Here is a 13,590-nt window from a genome sequence, read left to right on the forward strand (position 1 = left end):
ACATAACCAAGTTATCTCCTTTTAAACAATGTACTTCTTCATTTCAATTCACTCTACATGATTATGCTTCTTGGAGAGTGCAGTTTTGCCACAAATAAAAATGACCAAATTATACAAACTATCACCAAAACAACATGACTGATATACTTAAAACATCACTGCACATTAAGGAAACATCCTGCTCTCCAATTACTGTATACTTACGTATTGTTGTCAGACTCAGCACTCTGTATCTCTGTGAATACTTGATTTCTCTCCGACTCCAAAGTCTCAATCTTATTACGACATTGCTTCTGCTCCTCTCTGTTGAAAAAATCGTAAATTTGTTGGGGAAAGAAAATAGCAATGACAATTTAAGACATGGAAGCAGAGAAGGATTGATCTGCCATCAGCATACTGATAACAATAACAAAATTTCCTGAATAACTTACATGTAAAGATCAAAATGGCCACAACTTCTAAAATTATTTCATTCTTTACCCAATAACTTTCTACATATATGACCACCTAACATGACAACATATGACATTCCTTTATATATCATCCGTAGTGTGATGTTTAATTCTCCAAGGCTGGAATTTTAAACAAGTGTGTGTCAGGGTAGAGGTTAGAAACAGAAGCTAAAAATTTCATTAATGGTCTCACATGTCAATGGGCACAGTACTACAATATTGGAAATAAATCTTTGAGCTCTCATTCAGCAGCTGACTTTTTGTAAAACATTAGTTTTCTGTGTTCAGTAATGATCTCAAAATATTTGCCTGATTCTCCCTGAAAGATATTGTTGGTGTGGCAGAAAATATATCAAACCTGATGAAGATACTAGTACACATGTACCTGGTTTTCTCTGTGAGATATCGATGGTGCTTCACTGTTTCTGTAAGCTGATTAAGATGACTCCTCAGATGAATCATGCGAAGCTGTTCTTGTTTAGATATTGTGTCTACCTGGGGCACAGACACAGTCGGCTCTCTGCATTGGAAAGTGAGTTTTATCATGCTAGCACTATTTTCACCAATAAAAAGGTTCTTTCTTCTTTATTTTATATATATATATATATATATTCAACTGAAAATGTCCAGAAAGACTGAGAAGGTTTGGCATCTCTATACTGAAGCCTGTTGCATGTAGGAATTCCAATGAATACTTTAATCTGAGGTTAAAAAATGCTCTGAACTCTTGACTTGCATGTGGTGAACAGATATACTTAATATAAAACCAAAAAAAAATCTGAGAAACTTACTCTATTACTGATTCTTCTTCCTCTGATCCCAGGTCCAGCATTCCATCGTCATCATCTCCGTCATCACAGTCAATTATACCATTATCGTCAAAGTCATCACCTGCCATCACCCCCATGTATTCCTCTCCCCCATACATCTCACCATAGTTCTGATCTTCCATCTTTATACCTCAAAAGTTCTAAAGAAAAAGCAGAATAAATCATAAGATAAATTATCGATATAGTGGTGTATACTGAATCATTCATTAATATCAAAGATGATCCAATATGATTTGCATAAACCTATAGAAAAATAAGGAAGATTATCTGTTTGGAAAAATCATACTGCAGTAGAATGTTTAAATAAGCTCTTCTTTATTTTCATAATGAGATGAGGAATTGTTTTGGCGTACAGCATCAGGTTTAATTCAGTATAACATGAATGTCAGGTAAACAAAGCATAAACAACAATCTGTCAGTTTCAACACAGGTTGCAGGATAAATAGAATTCATGGTCAATGTCTTATATACATAGTGTGTAAGCTTTTTTTTTGGGTCGGTACAGAAATTTAAAAGCGGCTCGCTTCGTTAGTCTTTTTCACTCTTGCCGAACTGCATTTTATATTCAAAACAATATCACGAATGTTAAAACTGCCATTTAGATATAATCATAACAGAAATGACATCCGCGATTCAATTTCTGGTCAGGCTCTGTAGCTTGCCTAACGTAGATGGATAAACAAAAATAAAGTAATTATTTGACGGTTCAATATTTCGCTTCAATTGGATTCGACTGCTGAAGCAAACTTACATGCAGTTGAACTAAAGATAGACAGTTTCTCATTTACTGAAATACCAACAACGCGTTAAGACTCCATTTGTATACAATCCGCCATGCCTGTAGCAACAAGTTCTCGCGAGAGTTCATTCGGATATACGCTATCGCACTCGGGACTCGTCCAATGTGATTAACTCCACGATTTAAAAACATTTGCGCGCAAATCAGAACGTTAACAGGGTAAGAACACGTTTCATTTTGTTTCATAATACTCAATATCATTCATTTGACACATGTTGTTACTATTGAGAATTCCTGAATTAAACATTTAGATGTTTTAGATTACACGTGTAAACCTGTCCAGAAAGTTTTCGAGATTAAGTTACACGAGAAACCTTTAATCGTCGAGAATTAAACATGTTATCAGGGACGTAGATAACTGTTAATAAGTGTAAATTATTTACCATATTTTTTTGGGGAAAACGTTACAGCAGTAGGAGGAAAGGGTAATGAAAAACACGCATCCCTTTGAGTTTAACCTGACACTATCACTCGACTAAAGCGAAATTCCCACTGACCGAGACTGGTAAGGCCACTCCCTCCTTTTCAAAGTTTTTGACTCAAATACAAACAACCCAGGTTCATTATCACCAAGGAAAATGTTCATTCTCTTATGGCTTCTACCCTTTGAGTCGTCAATAACACCAAATCTGTAATAGGAAGTTAAGGAGTATTGCAACACACTGCCAAGGCCCAAGGGTGTGAACTTGCAACCCTTCAGTCTCTATAGCTGGACATTCTACTAAAGTAAGTTAACCTGACCTCAACTACACAGTCAATGGGTAGCTACAGTAGAATCATAAGCATGTCCCTCAATAATAATTTGGTAAACATATTGTATTACCTAAATGCCGGTACTGATATGTACTTCAATACAGGTTAAATATTTCTGACTGACCCAACCCAGATAGACTGAAGGGTTTTTACTACCTGTTCGTGATATTTTTTGCCTTGGACATGGTTAACAAAGATAAGAATGAAATCATGGATAGTCGGAACCCTTCAGACAATGTTACTTACCTGTTTGTGTTTTGGACGCCATGATTTTATTTAGTCAAGGCATTTTCATACTCAATCATTTTCGCATCAATCATTTTGGTACTAAGTTGTTTTTACACCAGAAGACAATTTTCTTACTGGTAAATAAAGATAAGATTTCCATTTTCTTTCTTGATTGGAATTTCAAATTTTATTGTTGTTTACTTATTTATTGTTGACAGTATGCAATGTTGAAAAGCAATTATGAATTAATCATTAGATAATCCACATAGGTTAATAACCATTGATGTATGATAACAGTGATACTGCATTATACTTTTTAGTACAAAACCACCTGATAAATTGTATGGATGGTATGAAAATTAATGTAATTCAATATGTAATTAATACGTGTTGATAATCCTTATCAGCAGTAGATAAGAAGATTCCTTTTTGTCTGGTTATTCTTGAAAATACTTTATGACTTAACAGTACACCAATGTGTCAATTTTTTTGAGAGAGAATTTCTTTAATCAAATATATGCATCTTCTTGAATTCAGGAACTTTCAGAACCTGTCAAATATGAATGTTATCATGTTCAAATATCAATAAACACAATGCATCTCTATATAGTAATGTATGTTGATCTGAAGGTGTCAGATGTTCGACATGGTGTTTGAAGTTAATTAACATATATATCTACATATAAAGGTTAAATTGGCAGTGTTCGTTGAAATATTTCTAGGCAATTATTAAATATCATGAAGATTAAAAAATGAAAGCACTATTGCTTAATTCGACATGTTGTTTTAAGTTATTTTAATATATATGCGTAGCATAAGGTTTTGTAATCTCTCTCTCTCTCTCTCTCTCTCTATATATATATATATATATTTATACTTTGAGAATAATTTGTCATGATTTCTTGAACTTGATCAATTATTGAAGTCATAAATATTAAATTGATGAAATATATGTTATAGCACTGACAAATGGATTATAGTGATATTTAAAGTGAACTGTGAAGATATAATTCAAATATTTACTTGTTTATAATGTTTTAGATCAATTTTCATCAATCTGTTCACTTAATCGTTTAAATGACGGACAACAGAATGGCATCCACAAGAAAAAGAAAAACAAACCACCTGGATGGAGACCAAGTTGATGAAGTTGCAAGCTCATCAAGTGGAAATAACTACAATGTAGGAGTCTATACAAAGAAAGCTAAGAAAAGTCATGTGAAACACTGTGATGATTTCACTCAAATAAAAGATAAGAAAAAAAGAAAGGAGAAAAAGAAGAAGAAAAAGGACTTAGACGTTGAGGATGAGAGTTTTCCTGCTGATAACAGTCTTAGTCAAAAGCAGAGTAAGTATTTGAGTTAAGGAATTAAAGCATTCTTCAAGTTCATGTAAAATTAGAAATGGTAAGTAGACCATCAATAAGGAGTTGGGAAAATGTTTCAGTTAAAAGATATGATGCATGTGTATATTCAGTATAGAGCTATACCATAAGTGATCATCATGTCCACATCTAATACATGTTTGTACATTAGATATGTAAATTATTGAGCTTAAAGTGTAGATGAGGTGGTTAATTAGGTTAAAAATAGATGTACAATAGATGCTATAAATAGAACATGGATAGTGTCCACAAAATATTCAAATGATTTATTAAATTTAACCTTCACTACTACAGACTTTATTTTTTCTATAAATATTTCAACGTTTGTCCACCATGAACAATGGTTGAATAAATCATGTGTAGAAGAGTTTTTTTGTACTGGAAACAAACTTAATCTTATGACATACTAAGGCTTATTATTACATTATAATACAGTAACTGTACGCATGTTGTTATGTATATGCAAAGGCGATAGAGGCAGCCTACCAAATGATAGTTGATACAATTGGTTAATAGAATCATTCACCCCCTTTAGGGTGAGATACTGGGATTTCAACCCTCAGGGGAAGATTGTAAAGCTGTCAAACACGACAATTTAACAATATTCCCTCTATCTGACCTTAAAGGGGGTGAATCATTATTTTTCTCATATCTTGTTTTCCTTGTCTGACATTAAGACGAAGTGTGTTGATGTAAAGAAAAACATGTGGATGGGGTATGAATAGTGACAAGGCCCACACCTCAGACACTTCACACATTGTGATTTAATCTTACACAAAATAAAACTCATGTGTAAATCATAAAAAAATTGTACTGTTGATACTTTTAATAATCAGTTGTACATTAACACGATTTCAATCTTAAAGTCATCTGGATGATAACACAGGAGTTTGAGTTTTGATGATGAAACAAGATTTCAGTAGCAGATGAATTAGTGTATGTGACCTCATAAAAGTAGTTCCACGTCCAGCTCACATTAGTAATGTTACTTAAATTGTTTCCAGAATATGCAAAGAACTTGTGTAGCTTGTCTCAACCCCAGGGTGAGACAAGAGAATCTCCTCTTTAAGTCTTACCTGTCCTGGGTAAGAGAAAAGTTTATCCTTTGTCTATTACCTGGATACATAATGGCATGCAAGGAATAGATTTGTGATTTCCTGTGTCTTATAACAGCTGTAGTGAAATGGACCTGAGATGGGATAATAGCTGGAAAAAATAGTTTTAAAATTATAGAGACAAGGCAGAAAAAAAGTTAAATATGGTCTAGATACCTATGTTTTGTATACAAGAATAAATTACATTTCACTTGTTACATAAATGTGATATACTCTGTTGTTATTTGTTTTGTTTTTTCTTTCCATAGAAGGAGGCTCTTACTCCCAAAGTTTCGAAGAACAGTTGGTGAGAGATTGGGAAGAAAGTAGACCATCAATGAAAAATTTAACAAGTTCATTAACTTTGACTGATGAAGAAGCAGCTATTGTGCATACGGGGAAAATTTCAAGTACACTAAGTGACATGGAGAATTTTAGACTGATGGGAATAAAGATTCGTACTGGGAAATGGGTACAACAGGAAGATGACATGTTAATGGAAAACTTTGAAAACATTAAGAATGAGTATCCATTGGACATGGATAATGGCTTTCTTCTACAGATACTATTTATAAACTATTTGGCATCTTCAAAGGAAGAACGAGACAGAGTGAAGATGTTTTGTAAACACAGTGATTTCTATATTCGACTTGCTGGTAGACTTAGAAGGTGTGTTTGTACACTAGGAATATCAGAAATATTTTTATCCTTTAAGACTAAGTGATTTCCTTTAGGCATATGCATACTCTTTTTGTGTATTTAATTTTCTAATGGCAACATTGCTTATCCAGAGTTCTGGGTGAGTATGCAGTACATGTTGTAATTTTATTGCCTCTCCTGTGACAGTCACAGAGTGTCTCAAAGGTGTAACATTTCTGCTGATAGTGTTAAATTCCGTATAATCTAACTAACCTATAAGTGCTATCATCACCAAACTGTTAGACTTAACAAGCAACAGCATCTTGGTGCTTGTCTTTAATTAAGATTTCCACACATATAAGACAATTAATTGGGTTTTGTTTTTGATTGTGCAAAGTTTGTGTCTAGCTCTACACTTCATGCTTCATTGAGCTCAATTTCTCTCAAAAGTATTTAAGCTGTCACTGGAAAACTTGAATATACATACATTTATATACATCCTCAATACTCCAGGGGTTACAATCACTTTCGCTCTCTGCACCCCTGGTACATGTTTTGACAAAATTGAAGGCACATGCAAAGTAATTGGGGCCCCCTATTGAGATGTTGGTGCCCTATAATAATCAGCTTGTCAATCTGTCTATCAGTTTTTTGTTTCTGTACAATATCTCTAATTCTGTTGCGCCAACAGTGCTCATACTTTATGCCTAGCCTCCTTGAAGGAAGTGCTTGCTTCAGGTATGTACCTTTTTATCTCCCAAGGTTAAAGGTCAAGGTCACTGGCTGTAAATAGAAAACCAGTTTCCATGTGAAAACTAGAGTTTGCTTTGGCCAGTCTAACCCAAACTCCATACAGTACTTCTTAACTAAAAGTGTTTGCTTGGGGTTGCTTTCCAGTTTTGAAAGTTAAAGGTCAGGGTCATTGTTGCTATGAAAAGAAAAAAAAAAGTTTCCATGCGATAAATCAAGTTTGTTTTGGCCAATCAAATTAAACCTCATAGAATGCTTCCTTACAAATATGGCTTGCTTTGGATTGCTTTTCAGGTCCCAGGGTCAATGGTCCAGATTACTTTTAGTCTAATTAGAAACTCGGTTTCTATGGTATAACTTGGGTTCCCTTGGGCCTGGTAGGGATTACTTTTCATACCCAGAAGTCAAAGGTTGAGGTTATTGTCGCTATAAAGGAAAATCCATTTTATGGAATAACTCAAGTTTGCTGTAGCCAATTTAACTCAAACTTGATGCAATGCTTCTTAACCAGAAGTGCTTCTTTGAGGTAGATTGCCATTCAGGTTCAAAGGTCACTGTAATTATAAGTTAAAATCAGTTTCTGTGATAACTTGGGGGTTTGCTTTGCTCAATCTAAATCAAAGTTCATACAATGCTTCCTTACCAAAAGTGCTTGCTTGGGATATTGTTTTTTTATATCCAAAGTTCTAAGGTCAAGGTCACTGTTATTATAGATTAAAAAATCTGATTGTTGAATGTATTTTTTAGTATGTTGTTGGGTTTCCCCCCCCCCCCCCCCCCCCCCCCCCCCCATCCTTTTTAACTTTTGTGACAGAGTGTACTTAAGATCGTGCCAGTAATCTGTTAGTCTGGATGTGTATGTCTAAGGGTGGGTTGGAGAAGGTGGGGTATTTCCAGCCACATAACAGGCCTTTGCTGACCTATAAGTGTTCCAGTTTGATTGGTTCCAGGAGAAAAAAACTGAACACAGATTGATACCCTCCTTTTGAAGATTACAGAGGAGTGACACCCAACTTCAAAGCCATCACAATATACTTTTATGCAACCCAGAGATTGTTTCATGTACATCAAAGTATCAAACTTGTCTTTTTGTCTTGTCAACAGGGTTTCCCAGGTGGAAACTTCAATTTTGTCATGACATGTTCCAGGGGTGAACAGAGAGAGTTATCATGGCTCTTGGGGTGTTGAGGATGATTTATATACAGGCGTATTACCATACAAACAAAAATTTCCGATTTTTTATAATTATCTTCAGTTAATTGATGTTAATTGGACTGTTTTAATTAATTTGGCCATGTTGAGTTTACTGTTCAAATTATCTTGAAAACATTCATGCCAACATTTTGGGCCAGAAGTGTGTCTTTGTTACTTAAGCTGTTTTTTATGCTAGTTCTTTACTCAAATATATGAAAGTGTTTGTGTTCTTTCTAGGTCACCTGAAAGTATAGTGGACCGCGCCAGAAAGATATTACCAAATTGGAAAACTGGACCCTTCAGTCCTGAAGAAGAAGAAACATTGCTCAGTCTTCATAAACTACATGGAAATCGGTGGTCGGTGATTGGTTATGAAATGAACCGGTCAAGAAACAGTGTGATGGACCATTATCAGATCATTAAAGATGGTAAAAGGAAGAAGGGAACTTGGACAGAAGAGGAGGTAATTTTGATGACATTGTTTTAATGTTATTATATCTATGCAACAGTTTTATAATATCTCACCCTTATATAAATAACTTTTTGACAAAATTCCCATTCCTGGGTATTTTGTATCAACAAACACTAAGTATATCTTTTGAATCATTTCAGTGTCTTTGAGTGAATATTTATAGTTTGCCCCCATAGGCTTTATAATAATTATTGCAGAGTAAAAGATGTATCTTTGATGACTGAAAACTGTCTGCAGTAAGATACTCTCCTGTAATTTCACCTTGATTTTTAGCTCATCTAGTTCAAAGACCCAATGAGCTTATGCTATGACATTCTGATAGGTCTCCGAGATGAACCTGTCGAAGTTTGCAAAACAGAAATAACCTCGAACCATATGAAAGGTCAGAGGGGTCAAATTGTCAAAACCAGTAAACGACTTCCCTTGGTAAACCGAAAGTTAAAGAAGCTAGATATTTGATTGAAATTTGCAAGAAAAAACGAAACGACATTTACCTATAGTCCAGGTCATACCTGTGACTGTTAAAGAGTTGAATATTAGAAGCTGTTGGTGGTAAAAATTGTTTGAAATAGATGGGATGTGCCCACTTTAAATGCCAATGGTGTACTTGTTAATGTATTTGTGATAAACACTAATTTTAATTTTGACAAACATTGAATATCAGGTTAATGATGCAGGCCCATTGAGCCTCTTGTTGTTGGATAGACTTCATTGGCTTTAAGCCACCCACTCCTAGCACATGGTCAATATTTATTATTTAAGGTTTAGGAGCACCATGCTTCAGCATTAAGTGTACAACATGATGTGTATTAGAGCTGAAGTGAACCCTTGCAGTCCTGCATATAATTGTTCTTGTGACGTTGCGGTTCTCATCCGCCACCATTTATAGGCCTGACATTTCAGAATAAAGCAATAATTGCTCTTTCATCTTTATAACTGTCATCATTTTTAGCTCACCTGACCCAAAAGAACATGTGAGCTATTGGCATACAGTAGCATCCATCATGCCTGAATTTGGTCTGAAGCATTCTTGGGTAAAGAGTAATCAATTTGTTGTAAGGGATGGCTCTTGATCCCCTTGGGTGGGAGGGGTTAGGCCCAATATTGGAAATAGGATTTGTCTGACCCCCTATGGAGAGGGGATTGGGGTCTAATAGCAAAATAGATCAGTTTAGTGTTAGATGCTTGGATATTTAGAATTACTTTTTCAATCAGTTTTAATGAAGCAATTCAGCCAAGCCAGGTGAGCGATACAGGCCCTATGGGCCTCTTGTCTTCATATGTTTTTGCCATCAAGGTTAAAGGTCAAAGTTCACCCTTGATTACATTGGAAATAAAAAGCTTTTATACAAAATAACTGCTGAACATATTTAGTCATTCAAATCCTTGCACACCCTGGCATTGCCACCAAAGTCTGCCTGAGATTAGATTTTGGTGGCCATTGGTTAATGCAACGTTAAAGGTCCAAAATAATTTTTTACCAATTTCAAAATAGAAAACTTTTAAACCAGACCCCCTTAACAGATTTAGAGTAAATATTGCATGACAACAATGGCCACTTATTCCCTGATCCAGGAGTCGGAGATGTATCTCTGTGAGCCTTTACACACTAATTTTTTATTATTTTGATTCCATTTACAGACTAATCTTTTACTTCAAATAATCTCAGAAGAGATGGAGACAGATGACCTGCTTAGTCTTCCCCATTTCAACATGCCCTGGGCAAAAATTGGCAAGAGGATGCCGAATCGGAATGGAAAGCAGTGTCGTAGTCATTGGGTGTACCAGCTTCGGCCATTGTTGGTTCAGGGCGGCAAACGTGTGCAGCAAGTTGACAAGGTCAAGTTTATTGCTGAATTATGTAATTTAAATGTCGAAACAGAAAAAGATATTGACTGGGAAGCCATGCTCGAGAGAATACCAGAGGCTGGAACACCACAACAATTACAGCAACAGTGGCAGAAGATGAAACTAGCCATATTCAATGTGGAAAGGATGACATTTGATGAAATAAGGGACTTCCTATCTACTCTGATTGATGAGTGATAATGCACTCTATGTTTACTTTGACGAAATATCAGTTCTTTAAACTTTGGATATTTTGTTGTTGATAAAGGTATTGGAATTTGCTGTACTATAATGCCAGTTTTCCCAACTCACTCAGATTTATAATCAACACATCTTTTGTCTATTTTTATGAATCAGTCTTTTTTTAGCTACATTGATGGGAGGATGCATGAAAGTCGTTAAATTACTTTCATGTTTTAAAACTCTGTCTGACATTGACTAATTCTTGAAGACTTGTGTCAACAGGTAGGGAAAATATTTTATTTGATTGCAGAAAAAAAGCGCCTGTAAAAAGTCATTCATTTGTTTTAGTGAGGGAAAGTAAGTATCAAGTGTTAATATGACATTGGAGTAGAAAACACTAATATACAAGATTTGAAGACCCTAGCTTATATATATAAATGGATTATTTGAGTCAGGGTTTTGTGTGTTTGAGTTGGGGGTATATTTTTCAGCTGGTAGGTCAATGCCAAACAAACAATATGTAAATTTAAGACTTTACTAGTCTAAAAATCCCTCTATAAGAATTTCAAGGATTCCATGGTGCATTGTGTAGTTGAAAAAATATACAGAAAATTAAAATTGTATTTGCTTGATTTTATATTGAGTTGTATTGTAAGTAGAATTGGGCATATTTTTTGTAGCTCTCTTGGCCCAAAGTCGAGGTATAGGGATACCATGGCACCTGTCATCAGTCAATCGTCTCATTTGTTAATTATTTTCTATAAATCACTATTAGTCATGAACTGACTGGATTTTCACTAATTAGACCTTAAGTATGGTTGGCTGAAGGGAAATCAGTATTGTATGAACTGTGGGTCTGATCCCCTTGGGGCCAGAGGGGCAGGGCCTCATAGATTTGTCCACTTTTCCTATAGATTACTACTAGTCATAAAAGTTGAAGCTGGTTTGGACCTAATTTGGTCTGAAGTATCCTTAGAGGAAGTGGAAGTTGTTTTGCATAAACAGTGAGTCTAGGCTCCCCACAGGCCTGAGGGACATGTGTTTATAGGGTAAATAAATTCTTTAAAATCCTACTCCTGAAGAAATGATAAGTTTTTGCCCAAATTTGATCAGAGGCATCCTTCAATGATGAGGATTGAATTTTGTGTAAATGGTAGGTCTCAACATCCTAGGGCCGGAAAGAGGCTATAAAACAAATTCTTCAAAATTCTACTACTCCTGTTTGAAATTTGTGCAAGATTAGTCTGATGAATTCTTTGATGATGGGGAATCAATCTTGTTTAAACATTAGGTTTCAGCCCCCTGGAGCAGGAGGGGCAGGGCCCAAGAGGGGAATTGTAGCAAGTCATGTAGGAATTATTGGCTTTCATCCAAATTTGGTCTGAAGCATGCTTGGCATAACTGACTTAATCTCATATACATGTTGAGTCTCTCCCCATTGGGTAATGGAGGTGGGGCCTAAGAGAGGAAATTTTCGTAAATTATTTTAAATCCTATCCCTCCATTATTTATTGTAATTGGATTTTGCTGGAATGTGGTCGGCAGTTTCCATGGATAAAGGGAAATCAGTTTTGTATAAATGGTAGGTCTCTGGGCTTGACCGGTGGGTTCTGTATGGGATATGGAGCAAATTCTCCAGTTTCTTTCTACTGTAGGTATGTAAGCATTTATCCCAATTTAGTTTGAAGCATCAAAGGGTGAAGAGGCATCTATTTTGGATAAACTGTGGGTATTAGGCCCCCTGAGGCAGGTCGGGCAGAATACAATAAGGCAATTACAGAAGATTCATTAAACATTTCTTGTTCTCTAAGAATGATTTAATTTTGTCATTTGGTTTGAAGCATCCATGAATGAAGGGAGCTTGTATAAATGATACATCAGAGTCCATTTGGCAGAGGGGTCCAAATTTGTTTCCAAGTTTTCATGAATGCAGGGGAATATTAGTTTTGAATTACCAGTATATAGACTCAAGAGGAAAATGGGTATGATATATCTTGTAGATGCTTTTCATTTAGTTTAGATGAAGCAGTGAACTAAATCAGGTGAGAGAGATACAGGCCCTGTGGGCCTTGTGTTTTTTTTTGTTTTTTTTTGGCGTACATGTCAAAACATGAATATGTGAGGACTATGTTAAAGAAATAAAGTAGTTAGAGAAAGTAGAGATTATTCTTCATAGTTTGCCTATTTACAAGATAGTCTGGTCTTCTACATGGTGCTCTACCATTGTCAATTTTAACTCCTGCTAGAGAACAGCTGCGTACATTTTGACCTAATTGTCAACAGAGGCAGATTTCCTATATTTCTTGTAACATTGGCACGGTCAGAAGCAAAATCATACCTCAAATTAAAATCAACAAACAAAATCAACATATCACTTAAAATGAATGAAACAAGGAAAAGTATGACCAGGCAACATTTACAAAGCATTCTTAAAAGTTTAGCATACATGTCTTATGCTTCATTGCAACACCTGCATTGTAAAATTATAGAAATTGAGATACTGTCACATTTTCAAAATTAGAGCCAGTTTTAAGAAGTGACATTCCAGTAAACCACCAAACATACCAACAAGGAACAAGGAAATGGAATATGTGTAGATCGTAGAAGTTTTCTGTGTTTTTAATTTGCCTCTTTTCAAACTTTCGTTATTTTTTTAGTCATTTGTTGACAAATATCATGGGAATCTTGGCTTATATTTAGAAAGTTACTAGAAGATTAATTGCAACACGGTTGTTATCTGGAAATTCATCATACTTTAAATTAAAGGTTTTGGCAGTGTCTTTAACTTTTCAGTTGTATAATAGTTCAATCTTGTGTGTAAATCAGGACATGTTGGCTAAGACAGGGAAGAGTGAAGTCCCTACACGTATGTCATTAGATCTTGTCTCAAAAACTTCAAAATGAACATTTATTTATTGTCAACCAGACAATTTTATAGTTCACAATCATCTACATGTACCTCTG

At 35.2% G+C, this 13,590-nt stretch overlaps 2 protein-coding genes across 2 annotated transcripts in view; one reads left to right on the forward strand and one right to left on the reverse strand.

The window, feature by feature from the left end:
• The window catches only part of LOC132549412 (cilia- and flagella-associated protein 74-like), a 35,158-nt gene extending 33,069 nt beyond the window's left edge, over positions 1 to 2,089 (reverse strand). Inside the window, exons 1-4 of the mRNA XM_060213345.1 lie at positions 2,034 to 2,089; positions 1,244 to 1,422; positions 838 to 972; positions 205 to 303 (exon numbers count right to left, since the gene is read on the reverse strand). Coding sequence (XP_060069328.1) covers positions 205 to 303; positions 838 to 972; positions 1,244 to 1,404 — 395 coding nt within the window. The 5' untranslated portion in view covers positions 1,405 to 1,422; positions 2,034 to 2,089. The remainder of the gene's footprint in view (positions 1 to 204; positions 304 to 837; positions 973 to 1,243; positions 1,423 to 2,033) is intronic.
• A 111-nt stretch (positions 2,090 to 2,200) lies between these two features.
• On the forward strand, positions 2,201 to 11,256 carry LOC132549397 (cyclin-D-binding Myb-like transcription factor 1). Its single transcript, XM_060213324.1, has 5 exons — positions 2,201 to 2,240; positions 4,104 to 4,410; positions 5,810 to 6,209; positions 8,361 to 8,586; positions 10,237 to 11,256. The coding sequence occupies exons 2-5, from the start codon at positions 4,140 to 4,142 to the stop codon at positions 10,639 to 10,641; spliced, it is 1,302 nt and encodes a 433-aa protein (XP_060069307.1). The 5' UTR covers positions 2,201 to 2,240; positions 4,104 to 4,139; the 3' UTR covers positions 10,642 to 11,256.
• Positions 11,257 to 13,590: the final 2,334 nt, after the last annotated feature.

This window comes from Ylistrum balloti, unplaced genomic scaffold, assembly GCF_031769215.1.
Source record: "Ylistrum balloti isolate Yb309-2 unplaced genomic scaffold, AGI_CSIRO_Ybal_v1 Utg370056, whole genome shotgun sequence".
Taxonomy (NCBI): Eukaryota; Metazoa; Mollusca; class Bivalvia; order Pectinida; family Pectinidae; genus Ylistrum; species Ylistrum balloti.